The sequence below is a fragment of the Semicossyphus pulcher genome, unplaced genomic scaffold (assembly GCF_022749685.1).
Source record: "Semicossyphus pulcher isolate SPU_LCO1_2020_fin unplaced genomic scaffold, fSemPul1.0.p SCAF_8, whole genome shotgun sequence".
Lineage (NCBI taxonomy): Eukaryota > Metazoa > Chordata > Actinopteri > Labriformes > Labridae > Semicossyphus > Semicossyphus pulcher.
The window spans coordinates 15,084,424-15,109,999 of record NW_027211759.1 but is presented as its reverse complement, the minus strand read 5'-3'; the positions used below and the strand labels follow the sequence as shown (position 1 = coordinate 15,109,999).

General features: G+C 41.8%; 1 protein-coding gene across 2 annotated transcripts in view; it reads right to left on the bottom strand.

Annotated features, from left to right (window-relative positions):
- Positions 1 to 8,793, bottom strand: part of tln2b (talin 2b) — a 49,196-nt gene extending 40,403 nt beyond the window's left edge. For both annotated transcript variants that reach the window (XM_069685956.1, XM_069685955.1), the window contains exons 1-6: positions 8,658 to 8,793; positions 8,478 to 8,575; positions 8,236 to 8,365; positions 7,443 to 7,598; positions 6,833 to 6,975; positions 264 to 391 (exon numbers count right to left, since the gene is read on the bottom strand). In XM_069685956.1, the coding sequence (XP_069542057.1) occupies positions 264 to 391; positions 6,833 to 6,975; positions 7,443 to 7,598; positions 8,236 to 8,365; positions 8,478 to 8,575; positions 8,658 to 8,793 (791 nt within the window). The remainder of the gene's footprint in view (positions 1 to 263; positions 392 to 6,832; positions 6,976 to 7,442; positions 7,599 to 8,235; positions 8,366 to 8,477; positions 8,576 to 8,657) is intronic.
- Between the last annotated feature and the right edge of the window lie 16,783 nt (positions 8,794 to 25,576).

The following is a 25,576-nucleotide window of genomic DNA, read 5'->3' as shown; positions in this document are numbered from 1 at the left end:
GACATTTTTACATGGTTACCCTTTTGAGCTACAGGCATTTCCTTTTCTGTTAACATGCCTCGACATATGAGGTCACTCTTGCCCTCCTGCCTAGATATCAGAAAACAGCTGACATCACCCCTGAGCTTTCCACAGGAGGAAATCCCTGAAGCAACAGCCTGGAGATAACCACTGTACACACACAGCTGTGAACTTAAACACTATGTACGGAGTTGAAATGAATGTTTGAGTTAATGCATCATTTAGAAAAAGGAAAAGCTTACTCCAGGAATCCAGGTTTGTGCTTGTGCTCCGCGTGGGGTCCGAACTGGATCTGAGCCTGGATCCCGGCAAACTCACAGGCTTTATCAAAGGAGACAGGGTGGGATCCGTTCAATATATCATCCCTAGCCTGGAGGAGACATGATGAGAGGTGGGAGGGGGGGGATGGAGTAAGTGAGAGGCATGAGACTACAAAGGCATGAGAGTTATCCAAAATTCAGCCAAGAGAGCTCCGTAATGAGCACTTCACTTGTGTGCTTTGAATGCAGCGCGGTTTCAGAGAGGATATCGTCTAAGTGAATGCGTAAGTGTATTTCTAGAGCAGGGACGCTACAACTGAGACTCGTGCACACGGGGGAGACGGATAAGATTTGTTTGTGACAATAAAAGCCATTCTGCTGGCTTTCAAATGGAGCAGCTCCAACAATTTGTCATCACAGCCCCATTACGTGTTATTAAGAGGGAAAGCACATTAGAGAAATGCATCACTCTTTCATAATATCCCATCTGCATTACAGAGTGGGCCTCAATATGTTGTTAAGAAATGGAATATATGTTTTTTGCTGCTGAGACATCACTTATGTCTCGATGCATTTCCACTCAGGCTGTCTACATCATCTCCAGCACTTAGGTGGATGGAAAAGGAGAAGCCCATTGTTGACATCTTTCAAATGGATGTCAGTGTGTGCTGTTTTCTCCAGGGGGCAGTCAGCTCTGCCTCTCTCTCTCTCTCTCTCTCTCTGCCCTCTCTCACTTCCTCTTTCTAGTTCACTGCTGCAAAATTAATGGCACCAAAAGCTAAGAGGCCATGCTATCAGTGAGAATGGGCCCAATCAGTGCTTTTTAGCATTAGCATATCAGCGCACGGCGCGGACCCCGGTTTCATTCTTACGTCCCATTACATCAATGAAAAACTAAGCAGCAGCTTACCGCTGTAATGAGGACAACAATCTCCTCCACTCACAATCAAGTCCTTTCCTCAGTGCTATTCACAGTGGAGTGCATGAGCTCTTACTGAATATAAGAAGGCACTCTAAAATTAGCCCTCACACATGCCACTCACTCTGGTACACGTTGTTCACAAGATGGTTTTATTGTGAAGTAAGATTGTGGGAATAATGGGAGAACAAGGAAAAGTTGATATCTTAAAGTTAGTATTGTTTGGTGGCTGCTGGAGGGTTACAGAATGTTATGATTTTATCAGAGGGCCCAGGTTATGTAGAGAAAAGGATTTAGATTACAAAGCGCTTCAAGTTATGTTTACATTTGTTCCACAGGTACACAGAGATGTAGGTTATAGCACTGCTGCTGTAGATGCCAATGTATTCACATCTTTAAAATCCAGTGATCCAGCATGTTGTTGTCACAGTTTTGGGGGTGTCCTGGTTATGTGTTTGCATGCGTAAAGACAGGCCTATTCTGATTTTCACATATTAACATGTTGTCTAAAAGACAGAAGAATACTGTTGGATGTAAACCTGTCAGATGCATCCTGAACTTGAGTCCCGAGTACACTGTCAGTAAAAATATAATAATATAACAGGAATTGCTTGAATGATGATATAAAATCTAAAGTAAAAGTAAAACACACAGTAATGCTCAGGATGCTCAGGATAGATTTCATCATCCTCATCAGGTGTCATCTTCCATCAGTGGTGATAAGATTTGCGAGCCAATAAATCAGCAGAATTGCAACAGCGGCTCGAAAGACAAATGTGTTTTTCCCTCAACTGCTCAGTCAGGGTAGAAATAACAATTTTACACCTTAGACTGTATAAAAAGGTGGACGACATGACAGCCCCCTAAAAGTGAAGTCAAAAGCCCCCTGCTGACTGGCTGCAGTATAGGTCATAAAGCCCCGCCTCCATCCTTGTTAACAGATGAGTCAAACTATAAAAATCAAAATACACGTCAAATACATTTTTCTCAAACATGGTTTCTGTCATTATAGTTAATTATAATGCTGATTCATGCAAGTGTTCAAGTTTAGTTTTAATTAGTTATTTGATTCTGTAAAAAGGATGATTGACAGCTCTGTTGACAAATACGGCTCCTGCAGCTGATCTGTTCCGGATTAGCAGAATAGAGGACGAATGGCTAAGGATATGTAACTAAAACAATCACTACAGTCATTGAAGTTTCCATATCTGTGACCGTCTGCTTAAGACCAACACAAAGAAGCTGTTCTGCTGTAAACACGCCGACTTTTCAGTAAGTTAAGTGTGTGTTCTGGTGAGCGGTAGTGGCTACTGTGGCGGCCTGGGGGGCGGCTTCAAATAACTTTATATACAGTCATTGTTTTACACAAATATGATCAACATCCTGAATAATAATTAGAATAATAATAAGATTCATGCATAATTATAATTAATGTGCTGTTTATATGCAATAATAGGATTTAGATGTACAAGTTGGATGATCGTCACAGCTGTGATGATGCAGCTGATGCCAGGAAGCAGGACTCAATATGCTGCTAATGATCAACACCAGAATATGATGTATAATCAAAATACCCATTACACATGTTATTATTCACTTTTGAACAGCTGTAATATGAGTTTATTTTGGTGACGTTCAGTAACATTTCAGATAAATTTTGAGTAAAACAAATAAAACAGCAAACCTGATATAAAGCAGCCCAGTTACAGGTACATGTCCCTATTTGGTGAAACGACAAACCTTATTATTCTCCCGTGACTGTCGTCAACAGACAAGACAGTTGGGACAGGCCCTGAATTCCTCATCCCGGATATGGCGACTGATATAAGCGCTGGTACTAGGACATTTTAATCGTGTTGCATGAGTGGGAGCGAAGCGCAAGACATCAGAAGCTGTGACACATACCGCCAGAGGCTAGAAACACTGAGGTCAACCAGTCCACCACGGCCCAGCAGAGCGTACAGACTCTAATACAGCCTTAAAAATAAATGCTGACATAGGGATCCACTAAAGCTAAATGCACACGCCGTTCGATCGAGGATGGTTGTAAATAAATCAATGAGTGAACCCTTTAACAGCTTTGTGGCTTACATGAAACAGCTTTATTCTAAAGACAAATCCTTAATGTTTCAGTGTGAGAGATGAATTGGAGACATTGTGGTGGCTCAGTTAGGGACAGAACCAAAGCTGAACTGGACTTCAAATCCAACCTTTGACCTTCTTTCTCTTCTAAAAAATCTGATTAAATGATGTTACAATCTGATAAATATAGATAATAATACTTTAAAGAGACGTTATTTATTTGTTGCTCTCTCATGGTACAAACAGAATAGCATCAGGATCAACTAAATTTAGCGTATGTTAAAGCAGCCGAACGCACATGGTGATGCTATTGCTGCAGTGGTTTATCCTGGTCTTAGCACAAATACATGACAGAGAGGGAGTGGCCGAGTAGTAAAGGAGATTAGTCAGTTACTGGCAGAGCTTTCATTATATATATGTGTGCCTGTGTGTGTGTGTGTGGGGGGGGGTCTGAAATCATGGAAGCTACAAATCATTAATAAACATTTGAGATCATCGCTGATTCGCAGGGATGCTCCGTCAAATAAATGCCAACAATAATGTCATCATCTGCACAATCTGAATCCAATTACTCAACACTGCTGAGTTTCTGAGAATTACAGGAATTGTGAATGATGCCGGATGCTAGGGAGGAAAATGAGGGAGTAACAAGCTGTGTAAAAAAGAAATATAGAAGAGGAGCCTGGGGTTCGTTCCACTCTGCTTAAGATCAGTCTTCTGGCTCTCTTTGGCCTTTTTAACACAGTGACAAATTAGCGCCACAGCCATGTGAAGAGCCTCTGTGATCTGCCTGCGCAACAATCCGAGCGTTTGTCAGAGAGAGAACGAGGGAAAGATGGATGGGGAAGGGCAGAAAAGAAAAAAAAAGGCAGAGGGAGGCAGGGGCCGGGGGCGGGGTTGTTATTGTGAAAGGAAATATGAGTGTGTGTTGAGAGGAGAGCATGATGTGCGCTGTGCTGTGATGTGTGCCAGGGTAACAGGGTGGGGATGTGTGCGATTATGTCAGAATGTGTAGGAGATGGAGAGGGAGTGGAGACAGGCGAAGTGGAAGGGAAGGAAGCGGAGGATGAGGAAAAAAAGAGGTTAAAAACAAGAATAGACAGATAGAAGGGAGGAGAGCAGCTGGGAGGGGAGTGTGGGTGGCTGGGTGTCTTTTATGAACATATTCAGGAACTCCCAACGCAGCAGCAGAAGACTCAGATTGAACAACTATACATATTTCAGACATGGTATATATATCTCTGTGAGTGCTGTTCCTGCAGAGCAGCACACTTTATGTGGGAAGGCGTCCAACATTTCTACTGTTAGCGTATAAATATATTAACTCTCTCCTATGCTCTCCCGCTTTCTCTGTATGTGTGTTTTTGTACTCCACACCCTGCTGTTTCAGACCAGGTGTCAGTAGGGAGCTCTCCTCCCCAGGCTGGAGGAGGCTCATTTGAATGCAGTGATTTGTGCAGTGAGCAAACCCTGACTAGTGCCGTAACGGACTCAGCTGACCCCCCTCAGGGAACCCTCTGGTGCCAGCAAGGGCTCCATTGGTTTACAAAACTGGTAGAACTAGCACTGCTAAGTATTAACACACACATGCACTCACAAAGAGGGAAAGATGGAAACATATTAAACACACACCGCCTCATCCAGACGAGACCCCACCAAGTCCCTCCTACTAGTTATATGCTTAATGTTGGATGAATCTGCCAACAACAGGAAGTGTTTGGATACTGATGTGACTCACTGCCTATGTTTAACTCTTTCACCTCATGAAATATACTCTAGATATAACTTCTTCAACCCCACTGAATCATTGGTGGTCAGCGAGCACAAACTCGCGCTGTGTAGTCGGTCATTGTTTAAACCCACAGAGGCTTATTTGAAGTAGCAGAGGTAAACCTCAAGTTTGCAAGGACACCAAATATGCAAGGTGGACTTTTAGGGAAAGTTGTCAGAAAGTATACTCCAGAGATCTAGTATATTTCCATGTGGGGGAATGGTGCAGTCATAATATAATGGAGTTCTATGATTGGAAGTCTAATTCAGTGAAAGATCTGTGAAATGAAGAGCTTATTCAAAACAACATGGAAACAGCTTATGTAATCATAAACCTACCTAAAGGGAATTATAGGGGGGAAACTATATTTTACAGTGATTAGTGTACACTTTTAAGATTCTAAAATTAAATAGCTAAGTAAATAACATTTCCATGTTTTTTTTTAAATTTCAAAATCAGAAGCAAAAACCGCTGCTGTCTCACCGAGTCTAGATTGATCAATCAGGCGTTGATTGTGACTCGTGTACAGCCAACTTGAAATGATTTCAGTCTCATGTTAAATCTTTCTGAGAGTGCCAAAACACAAAGAACACTGATCAAAGCTAATCCTGCAGTGTCCATCCTCAGGCTGTTTTCTGAGATATCCAGATAGACATGTAAAAGATTTACTCGTTTTAAAGTTGAGATGTACAATGAGTGACACAAACAGCAGTGATACCGACACTATGCGTGCTTGTAATAGAAAGATATACAGCTCCAGAAAAAATGAAGAGACTCCAAATTTTCCTTAAATCAGCATTTTTCCCTCATGTCATGGCCCAATCCAGATCTGACCCCCATTGAAAACCTCCTGAATGTGATCAAGAGGAGAATGGATGGTCACAAGTCATCCAACAAAGCAGAGTGGCCCAACAGCAAAGTGACAGTCTTCCAAGATGCATGAACGCTGTAATTAAAAACCAGGTTATTCCACCAAATATTGATTTCTGAACTCTTCCTAAGTTAAAACATTAATATTCTGTTGTTTAAAAATGAACATGAACTTGTTTTCTTTGCGTTATTCAAGGTCCTTAATACATCTTTTTTTGCATCTATTCGACATTTACTGCAAATAAAAGACATAAATGAGAATATTGTATTTGGAAGTAGGGAGAAATGTTGTAAATCAAAAGTAAATTTAACACAAACACAAACTTAAAAATAGAAGAACCAGAGAAGAACTTATTTTTTGCAGTGGTCTCTTAATATTGTCCCAACTGTACATAAGTAAAAAGACTTGTGTGATCATGCAGGCCTGCATATTTTGACATTAACAATGGATCATATAACCGAAACTGACGTGATAGAGATCAGATGTTGTGACAAATCACCAGGGAATTATCACCAACATCTGCAGTTGGACTCTGGCGCTGTAGAGCATTTAAGGTTCTTCTGGCTCTTTGTTTTGGGTTCCACGGTCTGCAATTTAACTGTTTGGATTCACTCTCGCTATTCTCATCAAACTCCCATAAAATGCCTGTTTGTTACCTGCCCAGCACCAAACGATATACATTCAAAGGTAGCAACCAGCAGGTGAACATCATGGCGCCGTGACCTCTTCCTTCTAAAAAACCATAAAAATAACAATACCCCCCCAAAACTGCATTTTCTCTTCCTCTGCTCGCCTGCTTCAGCCCCGTTTGGCTGTAACAGCAGAAAAATGTGGGAGCACAGTAGGTCGTCCTCTCTCCCTTGTGTTTTTTGCTGCACCAGCAGTAACCGTGTGTGTAACTTGTTTACCTGAACATAGAGCAGGTTCAGCTGGACCGGGTCCCTCGAGTCCACATTCTGGTCCGAATAGAAGAACTTTCTCCTGAGCAGCAGAGTCTCGCTTTCCTCCACTCCCTGCTCCCTGAACGTCCTGCTGTGGTCCAGCCAGTTCACTGTCCAATCAATACACACACTGTGTTATCACATGCACTGAAATTAATAGATGTTCAATTTACGAAGATGTTGGTAGAAGAGGATACTGGAGGGGGAAATTAACCGGGCAGTTTGAAAATGTCGGCTAGATGGATGAGCTCGGACAATCTACCAAATTAATCACTGGGAAGAGGAAATCTTGACGGGGCATAAACATGTCATTTTCATTATTTTCTGCTGAGATGAAAAAAAGTAGTTTTTCAGCTGAAGCTGTCGGATGATTTATATATTTGCATGTTTCAAATTCAAATTTGTGTCCTCTGGGCAAAAGATAACAGTGGTAATTTCATTAAACTTTGATATATTCTTGCAATAAATTCGACTTGAGTGATAAAGCATGTGTCCACATGATGCCGCAGAGTGAGATTCATTAATGTGCAAATAAGAAACGGGCATAAAGTGATCACGATATCAGCTACACACTCACAGTCGTCATCTGTGTGGAGTTTGGCTTTGAGCTTTTCCATCTTCCTCTCATCTCGCAGCAGCAGCGTTCTGTCTTTCCTCAGCGTCCCCATTCCATCCTCCTTCTTGTCCTCCGTCACCTCTTGAATGAGGGAGTACTCTTCATAGTTGGTGATTCCTAAAAAAAAAAAAAAAAAGAGGCAAGTCAGCCAAGGGACTCACACCAGCGCAACTACTATTGCCATGATACAGAAAGCTTTTCTACAATTCTCTAGCCCTCCCCTTTTATCTCTTTCACTCTGCTTTGAAAGTGGAGTGGAGGAAAGCTGGAACAGAGCCAGCGAACAAAAATGGAAGTGGAGGAGGAGAAGAAGCCAAGCAGAAAGACCTACTCCAAACAAACATTTTCCAATAAATTTATCTGCCAGGCACACATCCCTCTCCTCCACACCCAATTGAGCTTGATAGCAAACCCATTATAATTGAAATATAGCGCTTAGGGAACACGTCTGTGACAGGCAAGGATGGCACAGTCTGGGCCTTAGGAAGAACACTCCAGCATTTATCCCAAACAAGCTTGTTTGAGCTTGATAAATCATGCCTGCTGTGCTCTAAACAAAAAGTGATTAGGACTTTATCAAGCGTACATAAATGCTTCAATGTGCTTAACAAACACGGGATTTAATAGCACAGAATACCACAGTAACATAATAAACTCAGACTGAATTCATGTGGTTAAAAATAAGATAGAAGATGAATAATTTACGCCTCGACAATGGCTCGATACGATTCATATTAGCAGGACGATCACTCACCTATTCTACTGCATATAGTGACAAGCAGCTCCCCCACTGTTTTGGAGTCGTCCACCATGATGGTTTTAACCGCACCGTCCAGCATTTTAATCTTCTGTGGCCTTTGTTTCTTCTTATACTCCAAGACATCCTGAGAAAACAGGAGAGGAAGCGCAATGACACCCGCGACCTGCTGAACGGCAGTAAACTGCACTTTTTCTCAGCAAGAAGGGAGGCAAAAACATCTCAGGTCTTAATCTTACTCCATTTCGCAGCATGTAGTAATCCAGGGTTCTTCCAGACTCGAGCCAGATTCCTTTGCGGGGGTCGTCGTCAGACAGGAAGAGGCCATAATCCGACGCTGAAACACAAACACAGAATGCAAATGTGGGCGCCTATAGATTTCAACGTTTGGATTTACATTTTCTGAGTCATCCACCAACCTTGTCCTGTCTGGGCTTCCGGGACTCTCTCTCTGATGATCCTGCACGCGTCGTACACGGGCGTGGAGGGTTCAAACTGCATCGTCTTCACCACATTGCACTGGCGGACGCAGATCTTTAGTGACAACGCCACCATCTTGGTAGGTAGTATAATGGCCTCACCGACCTACACACCTGGAAGAAAGAGAAGAAGAAACACTATTAAAGGTGGTTTGACATTAAAGGGTTAAACGTATGAACAGCTTCTGCCTGATTGAAGTGTGTGTAGAACCAAGGTAAGCCATAACCTTTCAGCAGGAAAAAAAGAGAAATAAGTGCAAATCTCTCTCATCGTCAGAAATAACAGGAGCCGAGTAAAACACAGTAAAATGACAATCCACCACAGTATCATTATCAGCTCGTCTTCTCACTTGCACTCTCCCCTAGAAGCAGACTTCACTGATAGACAAATCACTGGGTGTTTTTTTTGGTCACATACTGCAATTAGGATGAATCCAGGTAGTCTGAGATTTATATATGCGCTAAAAAGGAGAGGAACTGATACTGCAGAGTGTTTCTCCTCTTCCTTGACCTTGGTTTCAGAAGGGAGAGAGATGAGCGTGATAAATAGGGCCATCTACACCGATCAGCCATAACATTATGACCATGTGCCTAATATCGTGTAGGTCTCCCTCTGGCTGCCAAAACATTGGAGTTGTTTGTCCAGCACATCCGACAGATGCTTGATTGGATTGAGATCTGGGGAATAAGGAGGCTACGTCAAAAACTGTCCCTCAAACCATTCCTGAACCATTTCTGCAGCGTGGCAGGGCGCTTTATCCTGCTTAGAGAGGCTACTGCCATTAGGGAATACCCTGTTCATGAAGGGGTGTACTTGGTCTGCAACAATGTTTAGGTAGTTGGTACGTGTCAAAGTAACATCTACATAAATGGCAGGATCCGAGGTTTCCAGCAGGACATTGCCCAAAGCATCGCACCGCTTCCTTCACATAGTGCTTCCGGGTGCCATGTCCTCCCCAGGTAAGCGACGCACACGCACCCGGCCATCCACATGATATAATACCGTTTCCATGAAGGGGTGTTGGTCTGCCACAATGTTTAGGTAGTTGGTACGTGTCAAATTAACATCTACATGAATGGCAGGATCCGAGGTTTCCAGCAGGACATTGCCCAAAGCATCACACTGCTTCCTTCACATAGTGCGTCCTGGTGCCATGTCTTCCCCAGTTAAGCGACACACATGGACCCAGCCATCCACATGATGTAGAAGAAAACGTGATTCATCAGACCATGCCACCTTCTTCCTTTACTTCGTGGGCCAGTTCTGATGCGCACATGCCCATTGTAGGCGGTGAACAGGGGTCTTAAAGGCAATCATACCTTCTCCAAAAGATGGGTACATCAGGATGGATTACTGTACCTTAAGACTACAACTAACGATTATTTTCATTGCCCACAATCCCACAATTCTCTAAAATCCAAGCTGGCATATTCAAATTGCTTGTTTTGTCAATGACCCAAGACTGAAAGACATTTAGACTAGAGTAATATTATTGAAAACTGAGAAAACCACATCTGAGAAAGTGAAAGCTATGGATTCTGTGGGATTCATGATAAATGTTGCCGTCAGTAAAAATCCATCATTGGATTTATCATTTCAGCTGTTTTACAATCAAACTTCTAATTCAACACTGGAGGAATTTTTAGTGTTTGCCTTTTATGGCTGGATGAAAAGGCAAAAGTTCAAACTGTCACACAGACACGATTCAGATCTCAGCCACACATGGAAACAAAGAGTTTTTTTGTGCTCACGATTCCCAGCTCGTCCACAGGCCTCCTTTTTTTTTTTAAACCGGAGCAGAGAAAATCTAAGTTCTCAATAATGATGGAGTTGTGAATGAGCCCGCCTGTGACTGCAGCTCTGTCATGGCCATGGGTTCCTCTCCAATAGCCCCTCTTTCCCCCTCAGTTTTTCATTGCAAAATAAGTCAGAAAGACAGGCACAAAGAAGAAGGGGGGAATGGCGCCGCATGAGCTCTCCTCTGTACAGGCTGGTGGAGGAGCCCCACCGAGTTTTTGTCATCCTGCTCCTCCACAGATACTCTCATCAAGACAAGCAGCTTGAGACCCCAGATTGACAACATGGCAGGCGAAACATGGGCACATATGCAGGCTCACAATGCAGACTCTCAGGAAACAACAACCACACATACACACACACCTACATCTCAGGCTAAAAGTTACCTCCAACAACAGGTCTTTGCTGAGGATAACTGAGGGTTCACTGCTAAAGCGACAGTCACTTAAGTAACTGTTGTGAGTAACATCCATCACTTCAGGGTGTAAGTACAGCAGAAACCGCATGATGAAACCCAGGAGGATAATGATAATCCTTGAGCTTACAGTAGTGTGAGAGCACATATTTCAGCGCCATCCTTGTGCAAACACTCCAATGCAGTGAACTTCTCAGTCGCTCTTCTCTCAAACCTGGACGGATGCCAGTTTATAAGAGGAGAAATGACAAACAGCTTACTCATGTGTCTATCTGTTGAATCTTGTGTGTTTTATCACCCTTTCTAGATCCCTAGGTAGGCTTTAAATGTAATTCCAAAACACTATCTCCCAGTAGAATCATCAGTCCATAAGAAAAGACTCCTGCTCTAAATTAGATTTGCTCACTACTCTAAATATTAAGACGTAGAATTGGCCAAAGAGCAGCTTGCTGAGGAGTCCAAACATGGACAATTCAATAGAGAGCAGAGAAGGCAGGAGCCATCTGGAGAGGATACAGCTCTAATGATTGACTGTGATACCAGCAGCAGTGCAGAGCCCGAGAGCAACAACTGCTGTGATTACTGCACCAGTCTGTCACACAACGACCAGGAGGCATCTCGACAGGAGACTTAAGACAGTGTTGGTCCGGGCCTGAGCGCTTTGTTTGGGTCCTTCTTCCAAATGCTTCTAATAGAACAACAAATGTGAAGCAGAGTGGAAAAAAACAGGGTGTGGATTAGGATGAATAACATGCAACAATGCAGTACAGGGGTGCTTCAGTATTATTTCAATCCCAGGGCACGTAGAGTGCAACAAAAGCAAAGATCAGGTGTTCTTCTGAAAGACATACATGCAAGCTACTTGGAGCCACAGCTATTCTTTCCAGCTGGGGAGAGAAGACAAGGTCTTTAAGGCTGCTTTGTTCAGCGCAAAAATCAAATGGTCTGTCTGTGTCACAATGCACAAGATCTTGGAGATTTACATCCTATCTCAGGGTGTTATTGTCAATTATATAAATTGTTAATCGCTCCATGAAGCAGTAAAAAAGCTGAATTATAAACATTTTAAAGCTCCTGTGAGGAACTTTTCGGTTTGTGTTGATTTTGGCGACCCCTGTGGACAAAGCGCTACGTCTCTCTTTGCTGATCCTGTCCTGTACACGTGTAAGAAGAGCTTTTTTTGTTTTAAAAAAACCTCTTCTAACGCATCTCTCGCTGTGATTTGAAGTTACTACCCCCGGCAGTGGTTGCAGGCATTAAAAATAACTATAAAAGGTATAATCAGTGTTGCTGCTGATTGTCTTGTCTGCGTTTGCAGGTCATATAGAGGCATTGGACTTAATTTCAGTCCGTTTCATAACCAGATAAAAACTCCTCACAGGAGCTTTAAATAATGACTCATTAATTAAAAACATTCCTGACATTTTTATTTTGGTTTTACTTTAATCTGACTCTCACTTTATGCTTTAGCAATATTGTCTCTATTACACGCATGCAAATAGAGCATATTGAATTAAATTGTTGGACACTGAGAGGAAATAAACATAAGCAAAAGAAAGCAACTAGAGTTGGATGTGTAATATATAGAATCTGTATTTCTAAAGCACAAAATCTAAACCATCCCCCCCTCATATTGCTACAGGATTTTCAAGGTCAGACCACGAGAGATAAAGGGAGAATCAGTAATGATTTTCTGGTAAACGAGGCCCTTTCTGCTTTCGCCTGCTTGAAAAAGTGGAAGCAGGAATATAGATGCAGATGCAAACATCTCTTGTTTTACTGACACAATCAGCAGCGGTTACTGTGTGTATAAAAACATCCACGCTGGGATAAAAGGTAGATTAGTATAGCGACTCTAAAGCAAGCACACCTTTTGTAAAGGATGACATTTAGATTTTAACAAGCTGTGATGCAATTGAGAATAACCCCACAGCTCAGATATAATAGCCCGTAAAGCAGCAGGAAAGCACTGTGGCTGCAGCCTTCACTAACCTCACAATATACTGAATTGGCATTTAATATACCATATTATCTCCAGCCTGGTGGACTATTATTATTGTTTAATTTAAGCGTGTAGTATGTCAATGGAATTGAATGGAGGGCTGAGAGTAATGCCACAGTCAGCAGTTCTCAGGACTGTTGAGAACAGCAGGATTAAAGCATGTGTGCATTGAGGAAATGCTAATTGGCTGCTCCGCACCACACCACAGCACACCTCCTTTTCTCTCCTCTTTACATCCTGCGCTGACACTCTGAGCACAGCATCAGCCTTTTATCCCCCGTCTGAATGGAAGCAAGGTCAGTCTCCTGCAGGACCAAAGCGCGTCTCTGGAGAGCAGTGCGTTTTCCGGGAACACACACAGCCCGATGGAGGTTTCACATTACAGCAAACAGGGGGATGTTGTTTTGATCATCTGTGTATTTAAATCCAATATTCCTGCAGAGCAGGTACTAAATGTATTTTCAGCTTCACAGAGGAGAGAAGTGTCAAGGTCAGGTGTGTTATTTCCACCAGATGTGAGAGCTCTTTCTTTTTTTAATGGCTTCATTTTAAGAGCTTAAGAGATCTTAAGTTCAAAATAAGCGGCCTAACAGTCCAGAAGAGGAAGACATTAATCAACCACCATAAATACATCGTGTTATAGTGTATGAGGTATATTTGATTTACAGCTACAGCAAATTATTACACATTTTCAACAGCCCAGGGGTGTAATTTAAGCAGCACATGGGGCCACGGAGAGATCATGCTGTCAGACTGCCTTTACCATATTAATAACATGAGGAGAATGTGATTATGGTACACTGATGCTTGTAAGCTGCACGGAGAATGATGAATGGAGCATATAGCATAAAATATTTAATTATAAATTTACTGGTTGTTATAAAATCTTTTTAGATAGTAGATTAAAATAAACCATGCCCTCTGTTACATGACTCCAAACGTCCACTTTCTCACGCCTTGCAGGGACTATTTTCTTCTATTTTATCAAGATGTCCTTGTGGTCATTTCCGTGCAAAGAATCTGGAGTCCGCCTTAATATAATTCAAATAATTAATAAGTCAAAGGCTTTCACCTCCACCCTTATCACTTCCTCCATTCCTTTTTATAAATAAATTAGTCCTCGCTCCAGCAGAACACAGAAATCACCGGACATTAGTATGAAGCAGAGGTGACCGTTGCTATTTTAAGTTCAGCACGAACGAGCCGTCGTATCATAAGTGGCTTACATTGTATTATTTTCGCTTAATAGGGCGTTAGTCAAGCAGTGGTTGTTGAGATAAAAAGGAATCAAACGCATGCTCACAGTAACACTGACGTATAACACTTCTGCTGCTATGACCCACTCTGCTCCTGGGCTTCGCACTCTGCAGGAAGGCCATTTTGAGTGTATGGATACTGACAGAAATTATGAATCTTGCCCTTGTCACGGGGAGAGAGAGAGCAGCTCCTCTTACACTAAAAATACCCAGTGAAGAAGAATGTCCTCCAGCAGCGGCGTTCCAAGAGGATCACAGCGGAAGCTTTGCAAAAAAAGTGTTTTCCTAAAGACAATACATTCACTTATACTTACACCTGCACGGCAGCAGATTTAGAGAAATTCAAACTGTAATTCTTGAAGATTAAACAGGAAATGCTTCAGGAAGTGAAGACATTTAAAGAGTGGGAAAAGAATACATATAGCTTAGCAACGCTCTTATTGAGATATCAATTGAGATATCATCGGTTTAGATCTCAGAGTCAATACACTGAATCTTACAACACACAGCTCAACATGTACGCTCCCTCATCTCTCATTTAGAGATGTGAAGAATGAGCATCCTAATGGATGGAGACAGAAACAACAACTAGAGGAGAGCTCCACCCAGCAGCTGCAGCCAGTCAACCAATGAGCTCGTCTCTCAGTCAGTCAGTCGGCAAGTACACAGACTGTGTCTGACCTGGCGTCTGAGACGGTCCCTCAGTGGGAGGGGTAAATGGTGGCCCAGACAGATGTTGCCCAAACATTTTTATTGTATTACACACACACTGATGGATGCAGATCAGCCAGAAACAACAAAGGACGCAGCCCATGATGATTTCATTATCATTATTAACCACGTTTTTAACCATAAATCTTGTTGAGTGTTTGGAGTGTGCTGCCTCTCTGGTCCACTGGCCTACATCTGGTTTTTGACTGATAACTATGCCAGTGATGTAATGATATGAAACAGGGTCCATGTTTGGAGTCAAAAGTTCAGGGTTTGAAATTGATTACAAAGATTTGTTAGCTTAAAAATGAAGATGCAGGGGCGCTGTTTAGCTCAGTCGGTAGAGCAGGCGCCCCATGTAGAGAGGCTACAGTCCTCGTCGCACTGATCGCAGGCTCCACTCCCGGTCTGCCGATCAGTTGGTGCATGTCATTCCCCACTCTCTACTTCCAACATTTCCTGTCTATCTTCAGCTGTCCTATAAATAAAGCCAAAGGCCAAAAGAATAATCTTTAAAAAAAAAAAAATGAAGATGCGTTTCAACAAAAATGAGGATCTAATGTAAAGTAAATAATGTGTTTCTTTAAAAAGGTCCAATATAAAACATATAACTACCTACTTTATGCATTAAAGTGCAGCACACAAATTAAGCCCACTTCTCTTTGATTAGCCAGGCTGATTTCTTTAAACATTTATCTCAAGCCACATACAATATTTGGGTTTGAGATTTCTGTATTATGACTTCAAATTAATTATTAAATGCTGAACAGGTGCTTAAATAGCTTCAACCACTCAATCCACGCAGGACTGCCTATTATGTACTGCTCACTGCAGACCACAAGGATGGTTTGATCTCAACATACTACAGGATGTTAAAGCTGGAAAACATTTCTTCCCCACGATTACATCCAGAATATAATTTCATACCAGCAGAAATGCAGGAGTTTTTTTTTAATAATTCCAAATTTAAAGCACAATTTGCAGTTATTGAGACTTGTATAAAAGGCAAATAGGCAACTTCCCCTCTCTCAAATCAATTAAATGAGCCCTCAGTGTGACATAAACCTGAACCTAAATACAATAAATCCACTAATTTGGTATAAATGTCTGTGTCACCACAATAACTTGAGATGTCGCTCACAGAAACTATTGCCTATGAGTTCTCACACCAACTGGAACACAAGCTCAGGGACCAGAATCCCCAGTATAAACACGTGAATGACAGCAGACACAATTGGTTGTCGTTCACCGCCTCTTTGTCAAACACAAGGACAGCTTCATTTGAACCTTTTTTTTTTTCATCTTTATAGAAAATCTTGATCAGTCCAAGTGATTTAGAGTTGGGGCACTTGGCACAGTGGACATGATTTATGTTGTCTTCTCTTCCTCCTTTCTCCAATGCAATTTGATCACTAGACATTCTTGTTGTTCATCAAACAACAAGACAAACCTGGAAGCACCGTTTGACTGTCATCTGAGATTCAACCTGTGTGCAATCAGTAAAGAGTGCTCAGCTCCTTCATGCGTACGGCTGGATCACACAAATCACAGGACGAGGTACGATGAAGGGTGGTGACAACACATTCTGCAGGATTTATGGAGGTTCACTCTCTGCGAGGGTCAGTTTAAAATGGAAATAAGTCAGCTCTTAAAAGCAGGAGTAGATTTGTTTATGAATATTAAAGAAATGTTAAGGTCATAAAGAGACAATTTACACAAACAGACAAAGGGCAATAACATTAACACTAACAAAAGTCCAGAATAATATAGCAATCATAATAAAAGAACACATAATCTGACCTGCTAATAACAAAGTAAAAGGAGGGAGAGTAACATGTTCATTAAAGCTGAACTTGACATTCACAGATATACTGCTATGACACTACATGAATGAAGACATTACAGGGACTGTACTTTTTCATAAATTACCCTTTTAATGTCCTATTTTTTTTGTAAGATCCTACTTTAAGTCTGTTTATGTTCTCACCTGAATCAAACCTGACTGTGGTTTATTTGGAAATGGTCCTGTCTTTTCTGGCGGACCATGGTCCAGTGCTTTGGTCTGTACCAGAGTTTGAATGTGTGTTCTGACCTGTCCAAAGGTACCAGACTTTCAGAGTAAAGTCCAAAAATCCGCACCAAAGCTGTCAGGTCTGAATGCAGCACCATTAAATCCTTATGCACCCTTTATCTAAATATTCATTTCCTGATGGTTGATAGGCTAGTTAACCTCGAAAAAAATGTCACTGTGATGACCTCTACTTCACTCACAGAAAATGCATGCAAGGTGGCAGCTGTCAAATGTGTAACTTGATGCTACCATAGCAAATCAAACGACAACCCCGATGATGATGCATGCAAAGTGTGTGCCGGCTTAATAAGAAGGACAGTTAATAATACATTAATAACATTCATATTATAAATTAATTATTAAAAAAATATTTTTTATCAGTAAATTGCAAAGGAAAACCAATTGAAGGAATAAGCCTTCCTTTTGATGCTTTCAGCCATGTCCCTCAAACCAATAGGAAGACTTGCAGAAAGCCTGTTCTCCTCTCTTCTGCGCTGCGCTACTTCATAGCAGAACTATGTGCCAGAAATGCTGTATAACATAATTGAAATTTTTTTAATCAAATGTAGACAGACAGGAAGGAAAAGATTAAGGGGTATCAAGAAAAGCTTCCACAGATGTGACAGTAATTAGTGCAAGAATATGCAAGAACAAGACAGACTCTGCTCATGAAATCATTGCATCACAATTAAGAAAGGTCACAGTTAAGATGCCAACCTCGCTCTCACTATCTGAACGTCGATCTGTCTCCCAACACTATACGACAAAATCAAACTGAAGCATCCTTTTCTTATAAAAGAAAATAAGAAAAATAAACAACTGAATATTTGAAAGCATGTGGGAGCGATTGCCTAAGATTGGAGCACAAGCAAATGCAGTCAAATAGGCAGATGCTGACGTGAATGAGGGAGCTTGTGCATTACGACACACACATGCAAACCAAACAGGCTTCATTAGCTTAAATATTTTAAATGGATCGTTCTGCATTGGGCTGTGAGAAGCTGTATTAGATGACACTCTCACACCTCTGGCTCCCACCATCAGTGTATTTTGTGTGTCATGGCCTGTAAATCAAGCGGCTCCAATCTCCGGTCTGCGCTGCCTCCCCACCACTGAGCCCCTCTCTCTCTCTCTCTCTCTCATACTTCAGTAGCAGACTGCCTAGTGCCGACTACCACTTGCATGCTGATTACAGTATCAGAAGCAGTGGAACGGAACATACACTGGCTTCTCTCCAAAGTGTGATACACTGAGGGGACTCTATCAGTGCTTTATATCCTCTAGCATGCTGTAAAGGAAGAAACATGACACACGAAGGCTGTTCTGGGTCCTTGAGCAAAACCAAACATTTAGCTAAGAACACCATCAGCGGACATATCGCTAGCTTAATTGTGGAGTGCAGTTCCTGCAGCACTAGAAATGGTAACACTTGCCAACATGGTCATCTATACGCATATCAAAGTGGCCTCTATACAATGTATGGCCTTTTAATGGTAGGTGAAACCATGTTGTAGCATGAGAGCAGGTTCAGGGAGAGGCCATGTTGTTGGCCCATTGTTTCCAGATCAGTGACTCTGCCCACAGTTGCCATGGCTGCTGCTGCTGTGCCCACCTTTTCCTGGACATATAAGGCAGGACGGCAGCAGCAGCCACATCCACTCTGCCCTCTGGCCTGACTGCTTCCAGGGTCATCTGCATGTTGGGTTCATTCTGCAGTAATTTCAGCTAAAGTCAGCTTTTAAATGTCACACAGACAAGGTCAAAGAGAGACAGGGAGCTCTGACACTGTTAAAGGCTGCTTTATCTGTGTACACGACTATACAAGAAGGCCTTTCAGCTATCCTGTCACAAGTACAGGGAAAGGTTGAGCAGAAAAATAGAGGTTGAAGGAGTTGACTTTGATAGCGTGTCTGAAAAATGAAAATACCTCTCTGTGAAAGTGTCACTTCAGTTTCACTACTTTGTGAAGGTTCAGCAGAGTAACATAATGTGCCATTTTGTGTGGAGAGCTGCACTGTGAGAACGAGGAAATGTCTGTGCTGAACTGGTACATTGATCCCCACAGTGTTGTGAAGGAGATGTACCTGTACAGAGACAGAGAACGCATTTAAGCAAAGAACCTTTTGGCTCCACTCATTTAGCTAAACGATGAATGATTTGGTCAATAACCTGAGCAAACAATACATGCTGAACACAAAGCGTGCAAGGCCAAGGCAAATGAAAAACTCCATTATTCAGTTAACTTTGGAGCACATTCCAAGCACAGTATCACTGTGCGCCTCCTTGCAGCTTTGTTTTTCTGTCAGCGCCGACTAAAAGCACTGACGAATCAGATGTTTAAATTGGCTGGAGAAGGGGTATACAGCAAGTTTCCCTCAGACAAACACTGTACACTTTGGAAAGTTCTTCAAGTGGAGGCTTTGTGCAGGAGGGCACGCCGACAAATTGGAAGTCTTTTCTGAAGAGTGTTTCAAAGACATATAGTATGTGGATTTAACAAGACAAGTTTTCTGGTATATTCCACTGCCACAACCCCGGAGGTGCTATATAAAATATATATATTTTTGAGTTTTCCTATTTCACTACACATGTCCCTGAAGAAAAAACAATGGAAAAAGCCTGAGCAACAGCAACAATCTGATAGTGATGCTCTCCATCTGACCTTAAAGGAGAGCAAATAATGAAAGAAGGGCAAAAGGAGAAAGCAAACAAGACTATATTTAGAATTTGCCACATAACACTCATGAACTTATATGATAAAGTGACATATTTACACACCAACAGCAGGTTGTAATCAGTTACTTTCCCCCCTGGATTCTAGTTAGGATGTGCAAAATAGAAAGTAACTTCTAGTTTCCCCTCCTTTCTTACTGGATTTCCAGCCCTTAACTTTGTCAAAGTGTTCCTGATTACAAGAAACTAAACATCTCTGGCTTAAATCCGCCTCATAAACATCTGGTCAGCTAACCACCCGCCTACACTCAGCATGCATAACCTAAGCATATTGTGCAACAGGGTCAATGACGTGCACATGCACACTGCTTTAAATTCTCTCTGCTCATGCGTCCAGCTCAGAGCAGAGAGGACGGAGAGGGGACACGGAGCGATAAACCTCTGGACACTTCTTATTGTACAGCTATAGTGAGACAGAGGAGGCACATGATGCAGAGTTGAGCATGTACGGGATGCCGTCATGCTTAGTTAAAGACTCACCAGCTCAGTATTTCATGCTCCACATCTGCTGGTTACCATAGCAACACTGGTTTTGGGGCAATTCCCCGGTCAGGTGGCTTCTGTCGGCTCCAAAGGAAAAAAAAATAGGGCCTTGTCTGAGCAGTGCAGTTTGTGAAAAAAAGACACCAATGAATGATAAAAAGGCTCTGACTTTCATTAGTGCTTCTTCAGATGGTCACTGAAGCTCCTTCAATGGCTGCACACAGTCGGTGTTTAAAAGAGACAAGCTGTCACCACTCGAGTACAGATCACCTGAAGTGTGACTGAATCACTTTCAACAGACTTTCTCTATAGAGACTTGTGAGTGTAGATAAAAAAGACTCAGCCATTAGTTTTCAAAGAATTTTTTTAAAACCTCAAATGCTAAATAAAACTAAGGCACAAATACGAGGCCCTTATGTAAAACCAACGCTATTATTACTGCTGAATCACAGCTTTTGTGACTCAGCAAAACACTAAAACCAAAAGAAACAAAGAACCTCTTCCATCATGCTACATTGTAAACACAGTCACTTTTCTATGCAATTTTACTGTGCTGCTTCTGCAGTTTTGTGAAGACAACTAAAAGAAACACTCATCTGTTTTTCATCGGTGCTTCATTGTTTATTCTTCTTCTGTGCAAAAACGCAGTGAATTGCAGAAAGTAGGATTTGCTATTTACTAAATGTGTTGATGCAAACCATAATAAATGGATCAGAAACTTAGAATAGAATGGCTGTATATTACAAGGGCTTTACAATTACAAGCTGGTCATTATGACAGCATGGGTGCAGTTGAATGCCCCAGTGTGGGTTTCATACAAACAGAAGCAGCGGGAGCCGATCATTAGGAGCAGGCGTCTGCAGGGCCGGGTCTCACTAGCTCATCCGGAGCCTGTGGGAGAGGTTCTCCGTCTCATTTGGGGAAGTCCAGAGGAAACAAGCCGCAGGCAAAGTGCTCCCCAGTTCCCCTCTTTTTAACCTGATTACTGTAATGAGCTTAGAGACCGCTGGATGCACAACATCTAATGTTGATGCAGATGAACACACTGCACTTACTCTCTGCACTGTCACTGGCAGCTGAATGCAGAGCGCATCATCAGGCTCAAACCCAGCATAGCTAGATGGGTCATTTACCTTAGAAATCATTAGAATATTAGATGAAAAGAGGAAACTGCAATTGCAAGGTGAAGCAGGTTTTGGCTTAAAAGAACTGTTGTCCAAATGCCAAGGAAATTATGCTAGCCAAATATTAAGCACAATGGACTGGGAAAACTAGCAGCAACTTTTTTTTTTGTTTGACAGACAAACATTTTTATTTACTTGCTATAAAGATGGAGGCCATTACCATCGCCCCCTGCTGACTGGCTGCAGTATAGGCCATAAAGCCTGCCTCCTCCATGTTAACAGATGGTGTAAGGGTCAAACTATAAAATCAAAATACATGTCAAAAACATTTCTCAAACATGGTTTCTGTCATTATAGTTTGAATTAGTTATTTGATGCTATAAAAAGGGGTTGTAACATCATGACTGACAACTTTGTTGACAAATACGAGTAGGAGTAGTAGAGTAGAGGACAAATGGCGAGAGGAGACGTAACTAACACTAACACTACAGTCAATGAACTTTCCATAACCGTGAATACCTGCTTCAGATCAACAAAGAAAGCTGTTCTGCTGTAAACTGAGCCCACCTGAGGGGTCCAAGACCTTTCGTCCGGAAGCTAAATGTGTGTGTTTATGGGTAGAGGAAGGGGTGGGACATTAATAACGCGACTCTACCAGCCGATCTCTACTGCGCAGAAGATGAAGTGCCTGGTGTCTGATGTTGTGCTGGACATGGGGTCTGATGAGACGATGAAGATGATCCAGACAAGAAAAACATCGAGTTTACTTCTCTGGCTGACCACACTGACACAAAGCATCCAGACATTATGCCAGAAGATCCACTTCCTCCAAGCCCTCCACCTGATCAAGTTGTGCTTCACAGTGGGCCCATTCATGAGAGCAACTTTTGTTCTCTGGATGACAAAGTTCCTCCAAGGCTTCTCAGGCTGATGACTCATGGGGATTCACTACCTTCAAGCCCCCCAAAAATCTGATGACCTTCAGATTGGAAATGAGAAGAAGAACCCAGATCTGAAAGACAATTGGTGTCCTTCTCTGGAAGATGAGGAAGTTGCCAGACTGATGTCCCAGCCTCTCAGTGTTACGGCTTGTGAGGCCTCACTAGTCCTCAACCTGATGATGCTGCACATGTGAGCAACTCCAACGAGAAGATGTACCAAGATTTGACTAACCAATTGCTTTCTTCTCTTGATGATGAAGTGCCTAATTTGATGCCACTAAGTCAGCTGGCTGAGAATCCATCACTCCAAGCCCTCCAACTGCTGATGTTGGGTTGGGATGAGAACAGTGATACAGAATATCAGTGATACAGTGATCACAAGTGATACTCCGGCTGAGGCTCTTCATATTGGAGGCACTCAGGAAAAGAAGAAGCCTGAATTGAAAAATATTAAGTTTCCTATGTGGATGACAAGATTATTTCAGAACCTTTGCCTTGGAGCACCTTTTGCTCTAAGTCATCTTACTGCTGACGCTCTGTGTAATACTTAAGACACCCAGGATAAGAAGTACCCAGATCAGAAGAACATTGATTCTCCTTCTACAGATCACAACGACATTTCAGATCTTCCATGTTCGCTGCCTCTGCAGTATTTATTGCACCCAAGTAATCCTCTTGGTGAGGCTCGACTTCGTACTGAAGAACCCAGGAGAAGAAATACCTTGATTTGAGAACAGTTGTGTTTCCTTGTCTTTATGATGACGATGACCTGAAGCATCCCAACCATTTGCCCAAGGTAATTTCCATTGCCTCAGGGACATCCTCCTCCTGCAGGGATTCTTTGTCATAGTGGCAAAACCAGCAAGTAACCCAGATATTAGGAACATTGGGTTTCCTTGCCTGAATGATGACAATAACCTGAAGCATCCCAACCATTTGCCCAGGGTGGTTCAATTGCCTCAGCGTCATTCTTCTCCTGCAGGGGCTATTCGTCATTTTAGAGACACCCGGAAGAAGAAGGACCCTTATGTTAGAAACATTTGGTTTCCTTGCCTGACTGATGACAGTGATATAAAGCATCGCAACCATTTGCCCCAGGTGGTACCATCGCCTCGGCCTCATCCTCCTGCTGCAGGGGCTGTTGGTTCTTTTAGAGACACCCGCCAGAAGTACCAAGGTATGATAATCACTGAGTCTTCTTCCCTGTATAGTGGCGATGGCCCAAAAGAACCAAAGCAGTGGCCCCTGGGTGTCTTGATTGCCTCAGCGTTATCCTCCTGTTCCTCCTGTTCTAGGGGCTCAAACCAGTGGCCCCAGGTGGTTCAGTTGCCTCTGTGTCATCCTGCTGTTGCTCGGGCTCTTTATCATTTTGGAGACACCCGCAAGAAGAACAAGTCCCCATGTAGGAGAGGCATTGGGTTTCTTTCCCTGGGTGACCCTAAACAGAAGAAGTACCCACATTTAAAGAAGACAAGGTTTCCCCCTTTGACTGATGAAGCGCCCTGTTCGACAGCTCCCAAATGTCCCAGAGAGCAGAAAAAAAGGATTTATCTTCTACTGCTTTACCACGTCTGAATAATAACAATGCAATGAGCACGTGCTTGGGACATAATGCATATGCTTGTTTTATGTGTGTTTAGTTTTTCTTGTCTTTATGTGTTCATGAATAAAATTAAACTAAATGCATTTGTTGTTATATGCTATTTAATCATTTTAATAATGAAAGGTAAATGATTTACCAGAGTTGGTGTAAAAAGGGAGAACTGTAGACATGTTTTTGCAACAACAAAAAAATCTACACAAACCGATTAGTTAAGGAAAAGTTGAACCTTGAATGGTTAGGTCGAGGAACAGGGGGATTTTCATCATGGTGTTGTAATTTACACATAGTAATATATTGTACAAGCCTAAGTGAAATTTATTTAGTTATCACTTCTCTTGAAAGTAAATACCTCTGACCTTAAGACCTTGATTTAAGCACTACAGTAAATTCAATTCAGTTTCTCCTGCAAATAAATGGGGTGTACTTTAATCAAGGTTCATCTGTGGAAACTACAAAAAACAGATTCTGACTTTGTGTCTGCATTCTTATAAATGTTAAGGATGTACTATTAGCTCATCTGAGTCATATGAATTGGAAAGTAGCCTAATGTTTTTAGCCTGTTGGTCTTTGAATAGTTAGCTGGCATTTAAAGCAGTACGACAAACCCACATGACTAATGAATTAAATAACACATGGATGGAACTTTGATAATCCTCACTATCTGTATTATACACATTATCTTCCTTTAAACACAAGTGCAAGACACTGGGATACAGAGGTTTGATAAATTCCCAAAATATCAAAAGACAGCATGCCAGGCCAACATGAGAGTAACTCTGCCAATGACACAATGTGAGTAGTTTTATATCTGACTCCTGCTGCTAGGTGCAGCTCTAAAGTCTGATTAATAGACTGATCATAGTACGTTCACATTTGTGTATGTTGCCTAAACAGCCAGTGTACAGATGTGCTGTAATGAACAGACTGTCACTAGCTAAGACATGGCACAATACCCAAGTTATCCAGGTGCACACATCAGCTTTAGAGGGATGTGAAAAGAAAATATTCCATTACCACTATGGTATGCACATTTGTTTAAGTATGAAAAGTTTGGATGTTTTAAACAGTATAACTTAAAAAAAGCCTTGTTTGCTTAGAACAGCTGATGCTGAGAATTTTATTTTTGCTTGTATAATATAACACTTGGAGTTTTCTTACAGGCTAAATTGTTTAAAATTTTAAGTTTATTATTGCATTTGTATAATTAATGTCCAAGGAGCCTGTAGCCAATTTAGTATTCATGCAGACATTCCGAGAAAAATGAATTGTAAGGGTACATATTGAATAACACTACTTCAGTGGAAACATAAGAACAGACTATACCAGCAAAGGACAAAGAAAGCGTGCTCAAGGCACTATAAGCAATTTTCAGAGTTACCATTACCATGCATTACAACTTTACTTCAATGTGCTGGTAGATAAAAACAGTGCCTAAGGACTTCTGCAATCATTGTATTCATTCATAGCTTTCATATTCTCACTCACATGTTCTGCCATATAGATTTTTCACAATGAGTACTAAGTTATCATAGCACCAAGGATTTTACCCAATTTTATCAACAGATACAGGCATCAACAACCCAGTGAGAAGGTATGAGATGGTTGGTTTAGTGACAAAACTATACTTACAGGGGCTGTTATTTTCCTCCCTGCAATCCAACCGTAATTAAGTCTGTTACTGTGCCTGTCAAAGACAGAGCATTTGACAAGGCAGATGTAAGA